The sequence below is a fragment of the Dendrobates tinctorius genome, unplaced genomic scaffold (assembly GCF_039654945.1).
Source record: "Dendrobates tinctorius isolate UK_male_01 unplaced genomic scaffold, ASM3965494v1 ptg000075l, whole genome shotgun sequence".
Taxonomy (NCBI): domain Eukaryota; kingdom Metazoa; phylum Chordata; class Amphibia; order Anura; family Dendrobatidae; genus Dendrobates; species Dendrobates tinctorius.
In genome coordinates, this window is record NW_027361743.1 from 20,949,739 (window position 1) to 20,972,038 (window position 22,300).

General features: G+C 44.6%; 1 protein-coding gene and 1 long non-coding RNA gene across 19 annotated transcripts in view; one reads left to right on the forward strand and one right to left on the reverse strand.

The window, feature by feature from the left end:
• The window catches only part of LOC141096459 (uncharacterized), a 65,807-nt gene that overhangs the window by 32,225 nt on the left and 11,282 nt on the right, over window positions 1-22,300 (forward strand). The window lies entirely within an intron of this gene.
• Window positions 1-22,300, reverse strand: part of PARP4 (poly(ADP-ribose) polymerase family member 4) — a 278,533-nt gene that overhangs the window by 2,460 nt on the left and 253,773 nt on the right. For 12 of the 18 annotated variants that reach the window (XM_073583072.1, XM_073583087.1, XM_073583086.1 and 9 more), the window contains 6 exons: window positions 21,067-21,153; window positions 10,571-10,624; window positions 8,652-8,693; window positions 4,932-4,985; window positions 4,729-4,831; window positions 1,812-1,944 (listed from right to left, as the gene is read on the reverse strand). In XM_073583072.1, the coding sequence (XP_073439173.1) occupies window positions 1,812-1,944; window positions 4,729-4,831; window positions 4,932-4,985; window positions 8,652-8,693; window positions 10,571-10,624; window positions 21,067-21,153 (473 nt within the window). The remainder of the gene's footprint in view (window positions 1-1,811; window positions 1,945-4,728; window positions 4,832-4,931; window positions 4,986-8,651; window positions 8,694-10,570; window positions 10,625-21,066; window positions 21,154-22,300) is intronic. The other 6 variants (XM_073583078.1, XM_073583071.1, XM_073583073.1 and 3 more) reach the window with 5 other exon arrangements.

Below are 22,300 nucleotides of genomic sequence, written 5' to 3' on the forward strand. Positions count from 1 at the left end.
TTGGGGACTAATCGTATTGACCTGGTAGTATGATAGAATCCCTGTTTTGCCTGATGTAGATGTAGCAGAGCTAAGACTTCTGGGTTGTATTTTACCCCGCCCAAACCACTGATTGGCAGCTTCCTGTGTACACTGTCAGCAAGCTGCCAAAAAGTGGCGGGAGTGTAGTTATACTGATTAGCCTGACTGCCATGCACGTGACCTGTAGTCACACAGTGATAATCTCTTGATTATAAAGCACTGATTGTATTGAAACTACAAAACACAGCCTAATAAGTGACACATCGCTGGAATCAGGGTCTCTTGCCCTATATGACGTGGTTCTCAGATTAAACTGTGTGTGACTGGCGGATGACATCATTAAGAATACCGTTTGTCACATGCAGCACTTCTCACTCTCAGTATGTTTTGGCTGGCTTGGTGAGAGGTCGCATCACTGATGTGGCCGCTATCCAAACCATCCGGATCATTGTGAAACCTAGGCATTCATGGATTATAGGCGGAAAGGTGAGTGTAACTTTGCTTTTTTATATTTTGGTGAATAAATGGGTAAAAGACAGTCAGGGAGTGTTTATTTCAATTAAAGGACTTTGCATTAAAATACAATAACAGGCGATCAGAAGATCGTATCTACACCAAAATGGTATAATTAAAAACGTCAGCACGGCACGTAACAAGTAAGCCCTCACCCAAACCGAGATCACGAAAAATGGAGACGCTATGGGAATCGGAAAATGGCGCAATTTTTTTTTACTTTGTAGCAAAATTTGGATTTTTTTTCCACCACTTAGATAAAAAAAGAACCTAGACATGTTTGGTGTCTATGAACTCGTAATGACCTGGAGAATCATAATGGAAGGTCAGTTTTAGCTTTTAGTGAACCTAGCAAAAAAGCTAAACAAAAAACCAGTGTGGGATTGCACTTTTCTTGCAATTTCACCGCACTTGGAATTTTTTTCCCGTTTTCTAGTATACAATATGGTAAAAGCAATGGTGTCGCTCAAAAGTAAAACTCGTCCCGCAAAAAATAAGCCCTCACATGGACATATTGACGGAAAAATAAAAAAAGCTATGGTTCTGGGAAGGAGGGGACCAACAAATGAAAAGGCAAAACGGAACAAAGCTCCAGGGGTTAAGGTGTTAATAGCCTGGGAACCTTTATGGCTATTGGTCCTTTCCCAGAATATTAACATTAGCACCCAGCTATCGGCTTTCCCTCAGCTGGTTTGGAAAATGAAAAAGAACCCCACTCAGTTTTTTTTTTTTAAATTATTTAATATACAATATACACAGACAGAGGGTGACTTCAACTCCCATCAGCGTCGCCTGGTCTCACTGATCGCAGGAAGACCAGGTGACAATGATGAGAGATGCGTTCAACTCTCGGCGCCTGCAAATATCCCTAATTGTAGCGCTTTTCCCAGGCGCCGGCACGTGTCACACTGACACACAAATAATAATAATAATCCTTATATAGCGCCAACATATTCCGCAGCGCTTTACTGTTTAAATATCATGCATGTGTCATTAGTGTGCACATGTGTGGCACGCATTTCCTCTGTGGGGCGTGATAAATAAAGATGTCTGCGGGTTTGACGGACATTGTGTCCCGTGTGAAAAACCTGAGATATGCGCACCACCATGGATCGTGCATGGGTGTAGGTGGGTCCCTCTTGCAGTCCTTCAAAATGGACGTGTGAAGGCGAACTAATGCAGATATAGGATGGCAGGAGGAGATGAGAGACTGCTCTCCAATGTTACAATTTAACTCCTAGTAATGAACATGATTTCTAGTTTTCTGACAATTGTACCTTGTTGGGATGGATGGGTCCAGCTTCATCAACGTTTTAAATTTGATTTTGTGCAGTATATTGTGGGCGCGGATTATCTGCAGCACCAAGAGTGTGGCAATCAGTTTTTGAACTGAATCTATTCCTCTGGCACCTGTAAAAGACAAATATATAAAGACTAGATGGTGGCCCGATTCTATCTCATCGGGTATTCTAGAGTCTCTATCTCTCCCCTCCGCAGATGGGGTCCACTCTCCTGCCAGTTGGAGACCCCTGTAATTCCATGTGTGCTGTTGTCTTCTCGAGGAGGGTTGTCTCCAGTCACAGCCTTGACGCCCCACCATTACAGCAGTAGTGACACACACGCATGTACCTTCCTGCACACAGCAGCCACATCCAGGCCGTGCTCACATGAAGCCGCGCTGCTGTCCCTATCCGCTCTATGACCCTGCAGCGCCGCTCTGGCCCGGAGTCCACCCAGCTATATGTAAAAAAAAAAAAATTATATACTCACCTTCCGATGGCCCCGATCTCTACTCCACGCTCCCGGCATCTTCCGTTCCCAGTAATGTTTAGCGCGAAGGACCAGAGATGACGTTACTATCACAAGAGCGCGACGTCATCAGCGGTGTTTCGCGCAAAGCATTACTGGGAACGGAAGATGCCGGGAGCGTGGAGTGGAGATCGGGGCCATCGGAAGGTGAGTATATCACTATTTTTTATTTTAATTCTTTTTTTTACAGGTTTATGGTACCCAGGGTCCGGAGGAGTCTCCTCTCCTCCGGACCCTGGGTATCGGCTAGCGCCGGTCATCTCCCGGCTGCGTCGCCGCTGCCGTCCGTGCGCCCCATATCTTGTAACATCTGTACGAGACAAAACATGTCTTGGTGGGCTCATGTCAATTGGTGTCTGGAATAGCTGGCAGTCCCACTGTGACTCTGTCAGTCATATATACCCGGAGTTCACCTTAACCATACATCCTAATGCTTCCCTAGTGATTTACATCTCATATACCGTACTTTACTTCAACCAGTAATATAACGGAATTAATCAACAGTAATAGTAATTCTAGTAAGAAATCATAAAACACCAGTTCCTATATTTATTAAAGGGGTTGTCCCTTTTCAGAAAATGTTCTTACCTATGCTGCAGTAGCTAAAAAAATAACCAAAGCATGTATTGCTTATCTTCCACACATCCAGTCTCTTTTCTCTGCAATACTGACATCACGTCGACAGCGCTGCATCCAATCAAGGTGTTCAGAGACTTTGCCTGTGTAGATCGTAAGAGCCGCTGATTTTACTAATTTATCAACATCATTACATCCAATCACTGAGCTCAGCTGCTGATGACATCTACACGGGCAAAGCCGCTGAGCTTCATAAATGTCTGCATCTTGTCGACATCAGCGAGTCAAACAGCAGTGACTGAGCGGCGGTGGAGAGTCAGCTCTAGAGCGGCGGAGGGTAAACAGCAGTGACTGAGTGGCAGTAGAGAGTCAGCTCTAGAGCGGGGGAGGGTAAACAGCAGTGACTGAGTAGTGGTGGAGAGTTAGCTCTAGAGCCGGGGAGGGTAAACAGCAGTGACTGAGTAGTGGTGGAGAGTTAGCTCTAGAGCCGGGGAGGGTAATCAGCAGTGACTGAGTAGTGGTGGAGAGTTAGCTCTAGAGCCAGGGAGGGTAATCAGTAGTGACTGAGTAGTGGTGGAGAATTAGTTCTAGAGCCGGGGAGGGTAATCAGCAGTGACTGAGTAGTGGTGGAGAGTTAGCTCTAGAGCCAGGGAGGGTAATCAGTAGTGACTGAGTAGTGGTGGAGAATTAGTTCTAGAGCCGGGGAGGGTAATCAGCAGTGACTGAGTAGTGGTGGAGAGTTAGCTCTAGAGCCGGGGAGGGTAATCAGCAGTGACTGAGTAGTGGTGGAGAGTTAGCTCTAGAGCCAGGGAGGGTAATCAGCAGTGACTGAGTAGTGGTGGAGAGTTAGCTCTAGAGCCAGGGAGGGTAATCAGCAGTGACTGAGTAGTGGTGGAGAGTTAGCTCTAGAGCCAGGGAGGGTAATCAGCAGTGACTGAGTAGTGGTGGAGAATTAGTTCTAGAGCTGGGAAAGGTAAACCGCAGTGACTGAGTAGTGGTGGAGAGTTAGCTCTAGAGCCAGGGAGGGTAATCAGTAGTGACTGAGTAGTGGTGGAGAATTAGTTCTAGAGCTGGGAAAGGTAAACAGCAGTGACTGAGTAGTGGTGGAGAGTTAGCTCTAGAGCTGGGGAGGGTAATCAGCAGTGACTGACTAGTGGTGGAGAGTTAGCTCTAGAGCCAGGGAGGGTAATCAGCCGTGACTGAGTAGTGGTGGAGAGTTAGCTCTAGAGCCAGGGAGGGTAATCAGTAGTGACTGAGTAGTGGTGGAGAATTAGTTCTAGAGCTGGGAAAGGTAAACAGCAGTGACTGAGTAGTGGTGGAGAGTTAGCTCTAGAGCCAGGGAGGGTAATCAGTAGTGACTGAGTAGTGGTGGAGAATTAGTTCTAGAGCTGGGAAAGGTAAACAGCAGTGACTGAGTAGTGGTGGAGAGTTAGCTCTAGAGCTGGGGAGGGTAATCAGCAGTGACTGACTAGTGGTGGAGAGTTAGCTCTAGAGCCAGGGAGGGTAATCAGCCGTGACTGAGTAGTGGTGGAGAGTTAGCTCTAGAGCCGGAGAGGGTAAAATCAGTAGTGACTGAGTAGTGGTGGAGAGTTAGCTCTAGAGCCGAGGAATATAAACAGCAGTGACTGAGCGGCGGTGGATACTCAGCTATAGAGCCGGGGTGGATTGTGATGTAAACATGCACTGCTTAGTATGATGGTGAAGCAGTTCTAACCAGTGCAGGAGTTCGGGTGCCGCCGCAGTCTTCTGGCCCCTTCTGTCATGGTATACCCGTCGTGACAAGTGGGCTGCATCCTAACTGTAACTTACCCAGAGATGTGATGCCTTTCTTAACCAGAAAATCTGTTGTAAAGTAAGTGACATTGATTTTTAGCAATGTGCCAAGTTCTTGGTTAAGCAGCCAGAAACCCTCCTGGAATACAGAAAGACAACCAGTGAGTTTGCTTCTTAACATGAATTTTCATTTTAACCTTTATGGAGGATGCAAAAATGTGGAGACAAAAGCAGATTACCTGACTCTGAAGGGAGGACAAGGACGACCAAGAAGGACGAGCCGCTTGTATTCTCTACAAAATACCAATATTCATATAATCATATTATAATGATAGAAATATTATTCATAGTGCAATGAATGGTCACAAATGTCTCCCTAAGAAAACCCCAGTGTGCATTCCCTAGATATACGGTACAGTGTGTGGATAATATAACTGAGGGCACCAAACCAGCAATCCTCCTCTATGATCCCGCACAGCTGATTACAAAAGGACGACTTTTGCTCCGGCCATTCATTTATTTAAAGGAATTTTCCATTCACATAGTTAGCAACATTGGCTTGTTGTTGATCTAAAATCAGCTATACCTACTGGATCCATGTCGATGTTAACAAATACAACAGAACTCTGAGCACGCCAAGATATAGGCAAATATTAGCCAGCTCAAGACTGGGCCAATTTCCTCTGTTTCTGCACATCTTCCGGCTTTATCGTACATGCACTTTTAACGGCGCTATAAAATTCACGTTCAGATATTTAAAAAATTGTTAACTATTTTTCAGCAATACACATGGCTTAATTTTTATGTAATTTTAAAAACAGGGTGGCACATGTTAAGGAGCTGAAACTCCTAAACCCTTCATCCAAGCTTAATGTGGATACCCTCAAATGAAAGCTGAAAGTCTGAACTTCAACCACATCTGAATTGTTTTGTTTAAAATTCATTGTGGTAATGTCTAGAACCAAAATTAGAAAAATGATGTCTCTGTCCAAATATATATGGACCTAACTGTGTGTGTGTGTGTGTGTGTGTATATATATATATATATATATATATATATATATATATCACTACAACGATACTCTTAGAAGCACCCTAGACCCAGTAGCTCCTATCACCCTCAGAACCTTAAGCACAGAGTAAAACAGCCCTGGCTCACATCGCAAACTCAACTTCTCCAGCAATGTTCTAGGAGTGCTGAACGCTTATGGAGAATAACCCGCACACCAGAGGACTTCAACCACTTCAAATTCATGTTAAGAACCTATAACGCTGCCCTTCACCTCGCCAAACAGACCTACTTCACCACCCTGATCTCCTCACTAGCCAACAACCCCAAGAAACTTTTTGACACTTTTCACTCCCTCCTCAGACCAAAAGCACAAGCTCCTATCACAGACATTTGTGCTGATGATCTGGTCTCCCACTTTACAGAAAAAATAGATATCCGTCAGGAAATCTGCTCCCAACCACCAAGTGCTGTGACTCCCATCCCTTCCTACATCTCCCCTGGCTCACTTTCCACATTTGATCCCATCACAGAAGAAGAAGTCTCCAGACTCCTCTCTTCCGGCTACATGCACTACCGACCCCATTCCCTCACATGTCCTCCAGTCTCTCTCTCCAGTCGTTACAACTCACCTAACTACAATCTTTAATCTCTCCCTCTCCTCAGGCATTTTCCCATCCTCCTTCAAACACTATCATTACTCCATTACTAAAGAAACCCGCTCTCGACCCATCCTGCACAAACAACTACAGACCAGTTTCCAATCTCCCCTTCATCTCTAAACTTTTGGAGCACCTAGTTTACTCCCGCCTTACCTGTTACCTCTCCACTCACTCCCTTCTAGACCCTTCACAGTCCGGTTTCCGCCCCCTACATTCGACAGAAACTGCATTCATCAAAGTGACCAATGACCACCTGACAGCAAACGTAACGGTGACCAATCTCTGCTCATTCTTCTTGACCTATCTGTAGCTTTCGATACTGTTGACCACCTTCTCCTACTCTCTAGGCTCCAGTCACTAGGCATTAAGGACACTGCTCTCTCCTGGTTCTCTTCCTATCTTTCTGACCACTCCTTCAGTGTTTTGTTCTCTGGCTCCATGTCATATCCTCTTCCTCTCGCTGTCGGGGTACCTCAGGGCTCAGTCCTTGGCCCTCTTCTTTTCTCTCTCTACACGGCCCCCAATTGGACAGAGCATCAGCAGATTTGGCTTTCAGTACCATCTTTATACTGATGACACACAACTTTATACGTCTTCCCCTGACCTTACCCCCGCTGTACTACAGAATGCCAGTCACTGTCTGTCTGCAGTCTCCAACATCATGTCCGCTGTCTATCTGAAACTCAACCTCTCCAAAACTGAACTTCTTCTGCTCCCGCCATCTACTAACCTCCCTAAATCTGACATTTCCCTCTCCGTGGGTGGCACCACAATAACAACTCGGCAGCAGGCGCGCTGTCTGGTTGTTATGTTTTACACCAATCTCTCCTTCACATCCCATTTACAATCTCTTGCCCGCTCTTGCCGCTTACACCTAAAGAACATCTCTAGAATCCACCCTTTTCTCACCCTGGAAACAACAAAAACCCTCACTGTCTCATTGATCCACTCCCGCCTGGATTACTGCAACGCTCTATTAATTGGCCTCCCCGTTACTCGACTATCCCCTCTCCAGTCCATACTTAATGCAGCAGACATGGTCATCTATCTGGCTAATTGGTACGCAGACACGTCCGCTCCTCGCCAGTCCTTACACTGGCTGCCCATTCATTATAGGATCCAATTCAAAGTACCCACAAAGTTCTCCACAGTGCAGCACCCCCCTACATCTCCTCCCTCATTTCTAGCTATCGGCCTAACCGACCGCTGCGCTCTGCAAACGACTTTCGACTAACCTCTGCACTAATCCGTACCTCCCACTCCCAACTCCAAGACTTCTCCTGCGCTGCGCCAATCCTCTGGAATGCTCTACCCCAAGAAATCAGGACTATCCATAATTTGCATAGTTTCAGGCGCTCCCTCAAAACACAATTGTTCAGAGCGGCCTATCACGTTCACTAATCAGTCATTCTATGTGTAAGTGTGCGTGTGTAGCCCATTCACTATCTCCATCCATTCCTCACTCCCTCAAGATGGCTGGACCATCATTGTAAATACACACCTGTACTTTGTATCTCCCCCACCTCATTGTAGATTGTAAGCTCTCACGAGCAGGGTCGTCTTATTTTTCTTTAATTATTGCATTGTTAACGTTGTTACTTATGACTTGTGTTTTGAAACTGTTAAACTGTAAAGCGCTGCGAAATATGTTCGCGCTATATAAATAAAGATTATTCTTATTATTATCATCCTGGAATGGCAGGGATTAAATAGGAGGCTACATTTTTTTCTGTTTACTTTACTATTGGCGGCTGTGTTGTAGTTTTTTTAGAACTGTGGAAAACCCCATTAATAGGGAATCTGTCAGCAGGTTTTTGCAACCTAATCTGAGCGCAGAATAATGCAGCAACAGAGACCCCGATTCCAACGATGTGCTTGTTAAAAGGCTGCTTGCTGTAATTTTGATAGAATCCCTGTTTTATCAGCCAGAGATTATCAGTAGAGGACTAGTAAACCTGCTGCCATGTAGTCCTCCATATTCATGAGATCCGTACAACCCCGCCCACCACCACTGAGTGACCATTTTCTGCCCAATCAGTGTACACAGCAAGCTGCCAATTATTGGTGCGCTGAAGGGGGCTGGTCAGGGTTATATAGAGTTCACCATTTAAAGAACTGCTAGATCTACAGCATATAAAACAGCACACAGCCTAATAATTGACACGTCACTGGAATAAGGGTCTCTGCCTTTACATTATGCTGCACTCACATGGGGTAGCAAAAACCTGGTGACGAATTCCCTTTTACAAATTGAAACACCAAGCCATCAGGGACCAAAAATAAAATACCTGGCTTACATTTAGCTCCAAACATTTTCTTGATTTTCTTTCCTAGAAAGATATAGGATATGAAACATAATCATAAAACTCCGGGATCAGACTGTTTGTCGATAGAAGATCCCATCACCAGTTAATGTTCCTTGCCATTTAATGCCATGAATCTTCATGATGTGATAGTAGACATTGTCCTAGAAGCCAGAATTCATTTTTTTTTCTGAAACCTCAAAGGCACCGAGAATGAATGACCCATCGTGTTCCTGTATCGGGACTACTAATTGATGTGTAAAAAATTTGCTGGGAGGAATTAGAGGAAAATCCTGTATTGTTCTGTGCTTCATCAGGATTTGACCAGTTGAGAATTTTTGTGTTGCCTCCAAATTTTGACACACGACGTGTCCTATTAACCACGATTGTTTGCTTCATCTGGCCTCCATTAGGGCCTTCTTTCAAAAAATGTTTATTGGTTGTGTATAGATTAAAAAAAAAGTTAGTATGAAGAACTACTAAAAATTATGTGAAAAACTGCAGGCTGTATTCTATGGCAGTTTCCTGTATACAGCTCCTTAACCCTTCACGACCAGAGGCATTTTCGTTTTTGCTCCCCTTCATCCCAGAGCCTTAACTTTTTTTATTCTTCCGTCAATATGGCCATGTGAGGGCTTATTTTTTTGCAGGACGAGTTGTACTTTTGAACGACACCATTGGTTTTAACATATCGTGTACAACCGCATGAAAGCCATGGGAACGCGCGTGCAGACACTGCTGGAACGGCGCCGGCACAGGAGGGGAGTACAGGCTTTTATATTTTATCGGCATCAAACATTTAAATCAAGAAGGGGTTGTCCTAGTAGTGGAACTTGAATATGCAATCCTTTGAAGCCTTGCTATGTGTAGCACAGGCGATCGGATGATCGCAGCCGCTAGTCTCCTAAAGGGACTATTGAAGCAAGTGAAAAGTAGGAAAAGTTTAAAAAAAAAAAAATATATATATATATATATATAAGTTCAAATCACTCTGCTTTCGCTCCATTCAAAATAAAACAATAAAAAAATACAAAAATCAAAAATACACATATTTGGAATTGCTGAGTTCAGAATCGCCTGATCTATCAAAATATAAAAATAATTAATCCGGTCGGAAAATGGTGTAACAAGAAAAAAAAATCAAAACGCCAGAATTTAAGAGTTTTTTGGTCACCACAACATTGCAATAAAATGCAATAACGGGCGATCAAAACATTGTATCTACCCCAAAATAATAGCAACGAAAACATCGGCTCAGTGTGTAAAAAAAAAAAAAAAAAAATAAGCCCGCACCCAGCATCAGATCATGAAAAATGGAGACGCTACGGGTCTCAGAAAATGGCTTTTTTTTTTTTTACAAACTTTGTTTTTTTTTTTCTACAATTTAAATAAAAAAAGAACTTATGCATGTTACATGTTTTGTATCTGCAAACTCATAATGACCTGGAGAATCAGAATCATAATGGCAGGTTAGTATCAGCGTTTAGTGAATATGGTAAAAAAAAAAAAAACAACAAGTGTGGAATGGCATTTTTTCTTTGCAATTTCACCGCACTTGTGACCACACGGCCATACTGACCAAAAAACAAAAAAAATTATGGCTCGGGGAAGAAGGTGAGCAAAAAACGGAAGTGCAAAACCCCAAGGTCGTGAAGGGATTAAAGGCAAAAATAAAGACTCCTTTTCTACTTTGTGCAAAATTCATGACACGTGTGTGCCATTTCAAGAATTGGATGCAAAAAAACCCATCAAAAAATACCATAAGACTTTTCTTTTTTGAAAAGTGTCTTAATAAACTTGCAAATGATGAATGTGCGTGAGTGCAGGCATTGTCTATCTCTTCAGCTCTAGCTCTTCCTAGAACGTATTCTGAAATGTGCAGATTGCAACTTGGGAATACTAACAGTTTTTTTGAGAAATCTTGCAGAAAGAAACTCTTCAGGTTTTGTTTCAGAAATCTTTAAATAAGAAAAATGAACATTAATCCAAGAGTACAAACTTAGTTATGTTTAGTAGGTGATGCATGCGCACACAACAGGGGCGCAAGAACACATGACCTATACTGCCATCCACCCATCACTTCCTTTCCACTTGGCTGCAAGACCGACTCTCAGGTATGGACCTGAGAGCTGTTGCAATCTTTACATGAAGCAGCATTCAATTAAAGGAGATATCCGGAACTTTGTAAAAAAAAAAAAGTGTCTTCGCACTAGCAGGCAGGTAGTTGCTAACTACCTGCATGTTGTGTATGGCACTGTTCGTCAAACAAAACAGTCACAGACCGCTCCTGCAGGCGATTCAGCTGCTTCTGCAGACATCATGTCGACAGAGCGGCGGATTCTTTTACGGGTTGCTCTGTCGACAGGGCGTGACTTCTGACATAATGCTGATTGACAGCCGGATTCCCCAGTTGTCATGATGTCGGCAGTCCTGCCTTGTCAACGTGACGTCAGCAGAAGCTGAATCGCCGGCAGGAGCAGTCCGTGACTTTTCTGTGCCAGCAGAGATCGGCACAAGACATAACAGGCACAGGTATGTAGTAATTACCTGCCTGTTAGTGCTTAGGCACTTTTTTTTTTCACAAATTCCCAGCTATCCAATTTAAGTAGGTGCCATAGGGATAAAAAGAGATATAACAGATGCACATAATACAAAAAAAAAAATCAAGAAAGTTCCTTTAAGGCTATGTGCCCACGTAGCGTTTTAAAACGCTCACTAAAAACCGGACTCCTTCCAAGAAATCGCGCGATTTCACCGCGATTTTACCGAGATTATGATCGCGATTTTACCGAGATTATGATCGCGATTTTGCCGCGATTTTCGCATGCGATATTCAAGCACTTTCCAAGCGATTTGAAGCATCGCTTGGAAAGTGATTGACAGGTTGGTCACACTCGTCAAACATAGTGTTTGACAAGTGTGACCAGGTTTTTACTATTGAGGCCGCCTATGCAGCATCAATAGTAAAAGAAAGAACGTAAAAAATAATTAAAAAATAAAAAATCGGGGTATATTTAGCTTCCAACGTCCCGCGCTGCCATCCCGGCCTCAGCGTTCCCAGTAATGCCTTGCGAGACCTGTGATGACGTAGTCTCGCGTTGCTATAGCGATCTCGCGAGACCACGTTATTACAGGGCCTTGCCGCAAGGCATTACTGGGAACGCTACCGGGAATGCAGCGCGTGACGCCGGAAGGTAAATATACCCCGATTTTTTATTTTTTATTCTTTTTTTTACAGGGGTATGGTACCCAGGGCCTGGAGGACAGTCTCCTCTCCTCCACACCGTGGGTACCAACCGCACAGGAGACGCTTAACTTCGCGCATGGTGGGCATAGCCACATGCGGGAAGTAAGCGATTTTCATGCATTCCTATGGGTGCGGAATCGTGGCAATTCTTTGCGATTCCGCACAAAAGTATGAGCATGCTGCAATTTTTTCCGAGATGCGTTTCCGCCGCGGAAAAAAGCGCAGCATTAGCACAGCATGTGTGGAATGCCATAGGAATGCATGGTGGGCGTTCTGTACACGATTTTTAAACGTTTTCGCAGCGTTTTCACGCCAAAAATCGCGGCAAAAACGCTTAAAAATCGCTACGTGGGCACACAGCCTAAATGTTAGAGAAATAGGCATAGAATTTTACCGTCCTCAGGAAATGATGTAACACAACCCCTTCCCTGTTGTGAGTTCATTTTCCCCTTCACTATTGAGGCCCGAGGAACTCCCTCTTCTGGTAAAGAAAGGTAGTGAGCCTGATTATCAAACACCTGAGTCTGACGATGATGACTGGCTGAGTGGAGTTACTGACTGGATATAAGGCTGCCGACGCCCTTCTGCCCTGCGGGTGATTTCTCTGTGGGATCCTTGGAGACCAGTCTGAATTCCTGCTCCTCTAAAGCTAAGTTTTCTGCTCGGCTTTTTGCATTTGTGCTTAGACTTTGTTTTGCTTTGTTTTTCTGGATTTCTGCCATTCCCTGCTGGGGTGAGCTGAATTCCTTTAGCTCTGTCTTCTGAATATACCTGAGTGCTGATTTAGTTTTTGAAGCCTAGCTGCTTCAGGGTCTTTTTCATATCAGCTTGTTGGCTTATGTCTTTGATAGGGTTTTGGCAGATTGCAGACAGCAACCTTCCTTTCCTGTTCTGTTTAGCTAGCTTGGGCCCCATCGTTTGCTCAGCCTATCTTTCTATCTGTGTGAGTGTTTTTTCATCTTGCTTCACCGTCATTATATGTTGGGGGCTGCCTTTTACTTTGGGGTCTGCTCTGGGGCAGTTTAGATTTCCTTTTCTGTCTTTAGGCTATTTAGCGCTCCGGCTGTGTTCGAGGGGTCTAGGGCATCGTAGGAACCCCCCACGGCTACTGCTAGTTGTGTTGATAGGTTCAGGGGTCTGCAATCTGATAGTTGCCAACTTCTCTGGTTTTCTGGACGTAGCTTCTATTTTTGTGTCTGCCTCCTACGGTGACTCAATCATAACACTTCCCCTAAGATCAGGAAGATGCAAAGAGTCTAATTTTTGTGTAGGGTGTTGCTCTTATGTCATTCATAGGCTTACCATAGCACAATACAGCCCTAATCTGTCACCAACTCCCCCCTCTGCTGATCATGTCTCAGTATACACAGCAAAGCTGACAAGTGAGCTGCATGAAGCAGGAAGCCAACTGTGACTGATGTAACGCTCACTGTGAAAACTAGAGTATTTAAAGGCAATCCATCACCAGGTTTTTGCCACCAAATCTGAGAGCAGCATAATGCAGAGACAGAGACCCTGATTCCAGTGATGTGTCACTTACTGGGCTGCCTGTTGCAGTTTTCAAAAACTCAGTGGTCTATCTGCAGGAGATTTTCATTAGAGGACTGGTAAACCTGCTGCCATGTAGTTCTCCATATTCATGAGCTCTGTATATCCCCACCACTGATTGGCAGATTTCTGTGTACACTATGTAGAGGCATTAGGCTGCCAATCAGTGGTGTGAACAGGGTCATACCGAGCTCAGCATTCAGAGAACTGCTAAATCTGCAGCAGATAAAACAGAGATTTTATAAAAGTGACAGCACACAGCCCAGTAAGTAACACATAGCTGGAATCAGGGTCTCTGCCCCTACATTAGCTGCTCTCACATGGGTTAGCAAAAACTTAGTGACAGATTCCCTTTAAGAATTTTTTTATTTATTTTTTTATACCTTCCTTTCCTGTTCTGTTTAGCTAGCTTGGGCCCCATCGTTTGCTCAGCCTATCTTTCTATCTGTGTGAGTGTTTTTTCATCTTGCTTCACCGTCCTTATATGTTGGGGGCTGCCTTTTACTTTGGGGTCTGCTCTGGGGCAGTTTAGATTTCCTTTTCTGTCTTTAGGCTATTTAGCGCTCCGGCTGTGATCGAGGGGTCTAGGGCATCGTAGGAACCCCCCACGGCTACTGCTAGTTGTGTTGATAGGTTCAGGGGTCTGTAATCTGATAGTTGCCAACTTCTCTGGTTTTCTGGATGTAGCTTCTATTTTTGTGTCTGCCTCCTACGGTGACTCAATCATAACAGAATCACCCGCCATACCGCAGATCCTAGGGTACTCAATAGCAGGAAAGAGTTGAAAAAAAAAAAAAAAAGTGTGTATATTTTTTCCTCTATATCTCTGAGGCCGTAGGGGGAATTTTTTTTTCTCTCAATGGAGATAAAGCAATTGTCTGATCGTGTGGAGCAGCTCGCTGCGGAAGTGCGGGGAATTTCCGCCTACCTTGCTCATTCACATGCTGCTGAACCAAAGATTCCTACACCTGATGTATTTTTTGGGGATCGGTCTAAATTTTTGAATTTCCAAAATAATTGTAAATTATTTTTTGCCTTGAAGCCTAACTCGTCAGGGAGCTCCGCGCAGCAGGTTAAAATTGTCATCTCTTTGCTGCGTGGCGATCCTAAGGATTGGGCGTTTTCTTTGAAACCAGATGATCCTATTCTGACTAATGTGAACGCATTTTTTCAGGCCTTGGGGTTGTTGTATGACGAACCTAATGCCACTGATCAGGCTGAAAAGACCCTGCTGGCATTGAACCAGGGTCGTGATTCTGCAGAATTGTACTGTCAAAAATTCCGAAAGTGGGCAGTACTTACTACCTAGAATGATAATGCCTTGGCTGCTCTCTTTCGGAAGGGGTTGTCAGAAGCCGTAAAAGATACTATGGTGGGATTTCCTGTTCCCTCTGGTCTTGACGATTCTATGTCATTAGCCATTCAGGTTGATCGGCGTTTGCGCGAACGCAAAGCTGCACGAGAGGTGTTGCCACCTGTTGAACAAATGTCTGAACCTATGCAATGTGATAGAGTTTTTTCCAGGTAGCAACGTCAGGAGTTCAGAAGGCGTAATAAGTTGTGTTTTTTTCTGTGGAGATGCCTCGCATATTATTTCTGTCTGTCCTAAACGAGAGAAACGCTTTGCACGCACGTTTTCTGTTGGTGGTGTTCAACCTAAGTTTCTTCTGGCTATTACTCTGATCTGCTCCCTGTCCACATTTTCCGCCAAGGCTTTTGTGGATTCGGGAGCAGCCCTAAACCTAATGGACTTGGATTTTGCTAAACGTTGTGGATTTCCGATGACACCTCTGCAAACGCCTATCCCTTTGAGGGGGATTGATGCTACTCCTTTGGCTAAAAATAAACCTCAGTTTTGGACCCAGGTGGTAATGCGGGTCGCCCCAGACCATCAAGAAAATTGCAGATTTTTGGTGTTGCATAATCTGCATGATACTATTGTTCTGGGGTTTCCCTGGTTACAAATTCATAATCCAGTTTTGGATTGGAAATCTGTGTCTGTGGTGAGTTGGGGTTGTCGGTGTGCCTTTAGTGAGGCTCCGGTGTTTTCCACCTCTCCTCAGTCGCATGATGTTCCTGATTATTTGGCGGACTTTTATGATGTATTTAGTGAGAATGAGTCTGCATCTCTGCCTCCTCATAGGAGTTATGACTGTGCAATTGCACTGAGCCCGGGGTGTAAATTTCCCAAGGGTCAGCTCTTCAATTTATCTGTACCCGAGCACGAGGCTATGCGATCCTATATTAAGGAGGCGTTGGAGAAGGGTCATATTAGACCATCCTCGTCACCCTTAGGTGCCGTTTTATTTTTTGTAGCCAAAAAGGATGGATCATTAAGACCTTGTATTGATTATCGTGCCCTCAACAAAATTACTGTTAAATATCAGTATCCGTTACCCCTGATTTCTGATCTATTCTCCAGAGTTAAAGGTGCTTGCTGGTTTACCAAGCTTGACCTCAGGGGGGCGTATAATCTTATTCGCATTAAGCATGGGGATGAATGGAAGACGGCGTTTAATACTTCGGAGGGACATTTTGAGTACCTGGTGATGCCTTTTGGGCTCACTAATGCCCCTTCTGTCTTCCAGTGCTTCATGAACGATATTTTCCGAGATTTTGTCGATAAATTTTTGATTCTCTATCTGGATGATATTTTGATCTTCTCCAAGGATTGGGATTCTCATGTGGAACATATTCGGACTGTGTTCCGGATCTTGAGGGAGAATTCCCTGTATGTCAAAGGATCTAAATGCCTTTTTGGAGTACAGAGGATTTCTTTTTTGGGATTTATTTTGTCCCCGTCAACTATTGAAATGGACCCGGCCAAGGTACAGGCCATTTACGATTGGGTTCAGCCCACTTCTTTGAAGGCCCTCCAGAAGTTTTTGGGTTTTGCTAATTTTTATCGGAAATTTATAGCAAAATTTTCTAGTATTGCCAAGCCATTGACTGATTTGACTAAGAAGGGTGCTGATGTGTTAAATTGGTCTCCGGAGGCTGTTTCTTCCTTTCAGGAGCTGAAGCGAAGATTCACCTCCGCCCCGGTTTTGCGGCAACCTGATGTCTCACTTCCGTTCCAGGTAGAGGTGGATGCTTCTGAGATTGGTGCAGGAGCTGTTTTGTCCCAAAAGGATCCTGTAACATCTAAAATGAATCCCTGTGCTTTCTTTTCCCGAAAGTTCTCTCCATCTGAACGTAACTATGATGTGGGGAATCGAGAACTGTTGGCCATGAAATGGGCATTTGAGGAGTGGAGACATTGGTTGGAGGGAGCTAAGCATCAAGTCGTGGTCCTCACTGACCACAAGAATTTGATTTACCTAGAGTCGGCTAAGCGCTTGAACCCTAGACAGGCTAGGTGGGCCTTGTTTTTTACACGTTTTGATTTTGTGGTTTCTTTTCTTCCTGGAACTAAGAATGTCAAGGCAGACGCCCTCTCTAGGAGCTTCTTTACTGATTCTCCTGTGGTGACCAAGCCTGCTACCATCTTAGGCGAAGGGGTAGTTCTTTCTGCCATCTCGCCCGATTTGAGACGTGCTCTGGAAGAATTCCAGGAGGACAAACCTGAGCGTTGTCCCAGTGGAAAGTTGTATGTTCCTGACCAGTGGAAGAAGAGAGTGATGTCTGAAGTTCATTGCTCTGCTTTGGCTGGTCATCCAGGTATTTTTGGTACTAGAGATCTGGTGAGTTGGTCTTTTTCGTGGCCCTCCTTGTCTCGTGATGTCAGGAATTTTGTGCAGTCCTGTGGGACGTGCTCCCGGTCTAAATCGTGTTCTCGTTCTAGTGGGTTGTTGATGCCTTTGCCTGTCCCCAAGAGGCCATGGACCCATATTTCAATGGATTTCATCTCTGATATGCCTGTCTCTCAAAGGATGACTGTTATTTGGGTGATTTGTGATAGGTTCTCTAAGATGGTTCATCTTGTACCACTCCCTAAGTTGCCGTCTTCCTCTGAGTTGGTGCCCCTGTTTTTACAACAGGTGGTTCGCTTGCACGGGATTCCTGAGAACATTGTATCTGACAGAGGAGTCCAGTTTGTGTCTAGATTTTGGAGAACTTTCTGTTCCAAGCTGGGAATTCAGTTGTCCTTCTCCTCTGCTTTTCACCCTCAGACCAATGGGCAGACAGAGAGAACAAACCAGACCTTGGAGTCATATTTGAGATGTTTTATTTCTGCTGATCAGGATGATTGGGTTTCATTTTTGCTCTTGGCCGAATTTGCTTTAAATAATAGAGCTAGTTCTGCCACTTTGATGTCACCTTTTTTTTGCAACTTTGGGTTTCATCCTCGATTTTCTTCAGGGCAGGTGGAGCCCTCTGCCTGCCCAGGTGTTGACACTGTGGTGGAGAGAATGCACCAGATCTGGGACCAAGTGGTGGATAAGTTATCTCTCTCCCAGGAAAAGGCCCAGCGGTTTTCCAACCGACATAGGACCATTGGTCCCCAGTTTAAGGTTGGTGATATGGTGTGGTTATCATCAAAAAATATTGCTATGAAGGTGGCTTCTCCTAAGTTTAAGCCTAGATTTATTGGACCTTACAAGATTTTGGAGATTATTAATCCGGTCTCTTTTCGTTTGGCTCTTCCTGTCACATTTAAAATCCATAATGTGTTCCATAAATCTTTGTTGAAGAGGTTTGTTGAACCTGTTGTTCCGGGGGTGGCACCTCCAGACCCTGTATTGGTTGAAGGTAACATGGAATATGAGGTAGAGAAAGTACTGGATTCCCGTCTGGCTAGACGGAGACTCCAGTATTTGGTTAAGTGGAAGGGTTATGGTCAGGAGGATAATTCCTGGGTCTCTGCCTCTGATATTCATGCCAAAAGATTGGTGCGTGCCTTTCATCGGGCTCACCCTGATCGCCCTGGTGGCGTGGTTGAGGGTTTGGTGACCCCTCCTCAAGGGGGAGGTACTGTTGTGAGTTCATTTTCCCCTTCACTACTGAGGCCCGAGGAACTCCCTCTTCTGGTAAAGAAAGGTAGTGAGCCTGATTATCAAACACCTGAGTCTGATGATGATGACTGGCTGAGTGGAGTTACTGACTGGATATAAGGCTGCCTACGCCCTTCTGCCCTGCGGGTGATTTCTCTGTGGGATCTTTGGAGACCAGTCTGAATTCCTGCTCCTCTAAAGCTAAGTTTTCTGCTCGGCTTTTTGCATTTGTGCTTAGACTTTGTTTTTCTGGATTTCTGCCATTCCCTGCTGGGGTGTGCTGAATTCCTTTAGCTCTGTCTTCTGAATATATCTGAGTGCTGATTTAGTTTTTGAAGCCTAGCTGCTTCAGGGTCTTTTTCATATCAGCTTGTTGGCTTATGTCTTTGATAGGGTTTTGGCAGATTGCAGACAGCAACCTTCCTTTCCTGTTCTGTTTAGTTAGCTTGGGCCCCATCGTTTGCTCAGCCTATCTTTCTATCTGTGTGAGTGTTTTTTCATCTTGCTTCACCGTCATTATATGTTGGGGGCTGCCTTTTACTTTGGGGTCTGCTCTGGGGCAGTTTAGATTTCCTTTTCTGTCTTTAGGCTATTTAGCGCTCCGGCTGTGTTCGAGGGGTCTAGGGCATCGTAGGAACCCCCCACGGCTACTGCTAGTTGTGTTGATAGGTTCAGGGGTCTGCAATCTGATAGTTGCCAACTTCTCTGGTTTTCTGGACGTAGCTTCTATTTTTGTGTCTGCCTCCTACGGTGACTCAATCATAACACTTCCCCTAAGATCAGGAAGATGCAAAGAGTCTAATTTTTGTGTAGGGTGTTGCTCTTATGTCATTCATAGGCTTACCATAGCACAATACAGCCCTAATCTGTCACTAACTCCCCCCTCTGCTGATCATGTCTCAGTATACACAGCAAAGCTGACAAGTGAGCTGCATAAAGCAGGAAGCCAACTGTGACTGATGTAACGTTCACTGTGAAAACTAGAGTATTTAAAGGCAATCCATCACCAGGTTTTTGCCACCAAATCTGAGAGCAGCATAATGCAGAGACAGAGACCCTGATTCCAGTGATGTGTCACTTACTGGGCTGCCTGTTGCAGTTTTCAAAAACTCAGTGGTTTGTCTGCAGGAGATTTTCATTAGAGGACTGGTAAACCTGCTGCCATGTAGTTCTCCATATTCATGAGCTCTGTATATCCCTACCACTGATTGGCAGATTTCTGTGTACACTATGTAGAGGCATTAGGCTGCCAATCAGTGGTGTGAACAGGGTCATACCGAGCTCAGCATTCAGAGAACTGCTAAATCTGCAGCAGATAAAACAGAGATTTTATAAAAGTGACAGCACACAGCCCAGTAAGTAACACATAGCTGGAATCAGGGTCTCTGCCCCTACATTAGCTGCTCTCACATGGGTTAGCAAAAACTTAGTGACAGATTCCCTTTAAGAATTTTTTTATATAGTATATACAGGTCTTAAGACCTGAACCAAACAGAAAATCTTTGGAGGGAGCTGAAAATCAATGTTGTCCAGTGACAGCCCTGAAACCTGAAAGATCTGGAGAAGATCTGTATGGAGGAGGGGGCCAAAATCCCTGCTGCAGTGTGTGCAAACTTGGTCAAGAACTACAGGGAACATCTGACCTCTGTAATTGCAAACAAAGGTTTCTGTACCAAATATTAAGTTCTGTTTTTCTATTGTATTGTATCAAATACTTATTTCATTCAATAAAATACTAACTAAAGGGAATCTGTCACATCATTTTTCGCATATAAGCTGTGGCCACCGCCATCAGGGGCTTATCTACAGCATTCTGTGGTACTGTGGTTAAGCCCCCAATGTAACCTGAAAGATAAGAAAAACAAGTTAGATTATACTCACCCAGGGGCGGTCCGGGTCCGATGGGTGTCGCGGTCCGGTTTCGGTGCCTCCCATCTTCATGTGATGATGTCCTCCTCCATACTTCTGCCGCGGCACCTGCGCAGGTGTAATTCTCTGCCCTGTTGAGGGCAGAGCAAAGTACTGCAGTGCGCAGGCGCCGGGAAAGGTCAGAGAGGTCTGGCGCCTGCGCACTGCAGTACTTTACTCTGCCCTCAAAAGGGCAGATATTTACGCCTGCGCAGGAGCCGCGGCAGAAGTAAGAAGGAGGACATCATCGCTAGAAGATGGGAGGCGCCAGACCCGGACCTGCGACACCTATCGGACCGGACCCGGGTGAGTATAACCTAACTTGTTTCTCTTATCTTTCAGTGATGTCTGGTTTTCGTCCTGTAATCTCGCCCTGCACAGTGCCAGTGCTCCTCTTCAGTGTTCTGCCATTTTCTGGGCATTCATTCATACTGGGCAGGCGCTGGCCAGTCACTGGTACTTGCTCCCAGCGTTCTCCGGAGCGCAGCTTTTTTTTTCTGCAGGTGTTTGCATCACACAACTCAATAATAATCTATGATTATTACAAGTTTTCTGTGTTTTTTTTTATACACTTCCCCCCTATTGAGTGCCAACCATCCCAGATACCGTGGGACAGTCCCGGATTTGTGTCTACACCCTGCAGTATCGGGCGTCTGCTGAATGTCCCTCGCTGCCATCGCCCCCTGTTGCTGTTTTGTAAAACTTGAGAAGAACACAGTCGAGAGAGAAATTTACCAAACAATGCGAATACAAATATACGTACCATGGGAGGTAGAGCTGCGGGGATCTCAGCGAGGTCATCTATGGTACGAATCTCTATAGAAGCTAGTTTGTATCCGTGTGAGCTCTGCTATACAAAAATAATCTCCATTATAAGTAGGTATAATAAATGCATGTTATACAGATCTGGTAGTATTTACAGAAATCATACATAAAAACACAGAAGGAGCTTGTATGGACATTGTGCAGTCACACTGGACATTTTGACACCAAACCAGGTCTACGAAGTCACAATCAGAGATGAGCACAGTTATTCCAGTAGAATTTAATTCTCATTGAATTTTACAAAAAATTGTGTTCTCCAGAACATGGATTTCTTACAGTAACGTCCAACGCATAGTCAAGATGGAAGTCCTAGCCTGGAGTGAAGAGGCCAAAGATATGGAGAACGATGAGGAAAGAGGAAAAGGAAGGTGCAGAGGACCAGACGGCGGCTGCAGGGGCAGAGCTAATAGTATTTTTTTTCCATTTCTGAAAAGACCCAAGAGCAAAACTAGGAACATGCAATTCATAGAGGATAACTTCAGGGTAGGTGCGATTTTCATATCAGTTATAATTACGGTCTGCACAAACACGGACAACTGAGCACCAACAACACTGAGATCCCCAACACGGCCAATCCATGGGCGTCTGTGCCGGTGACGTCTAATGCTGCTACCAAGAAGAGCAATGTTAGCTTTTTATAGAAGAACTGCTCTGTGAACCCAGGATGATGTGTCCTAATTGAAAAAAAACCAAAACATCACCTTTTCATCCCAGCACACTGGTGGCGAGCTCCCATCCTTTTTGAGGACCTGTGGTCACCAGTCATACATCCGTGATGTCAGTTTTCTATGCTAATTGTGTTCAGAAGTGCAGCAGGTGATGTCTGGACCTTCCTCATACAAGTGCTGACACACTGATTTTCTGGGCAGATTATAGGTGTCTCCTGTTCTTGTGCCTCTGGTTTTGCATGTTGTTGCGTGAGGGTTTCCTTGGGTCCGGGAACTCCTCTATGTGCATTTTGAAGGTCTGTGGGGTTTTGCGTGCATTTTGGCGAACATTCAGTTTTAACAGTTTTTAAGGTATAGTCAAGTGACTGTGGCTTAGGGCTGTGAGCTGTCAGTTCTCTCTACACAGTGAGCGCACTGTAATCGTCAACCCTGATCCTTCACTGACATTCTAATCTGCAGTGTACGATGTACGAGATGTCACCTAAGGAGCAGAGATAGTGATTA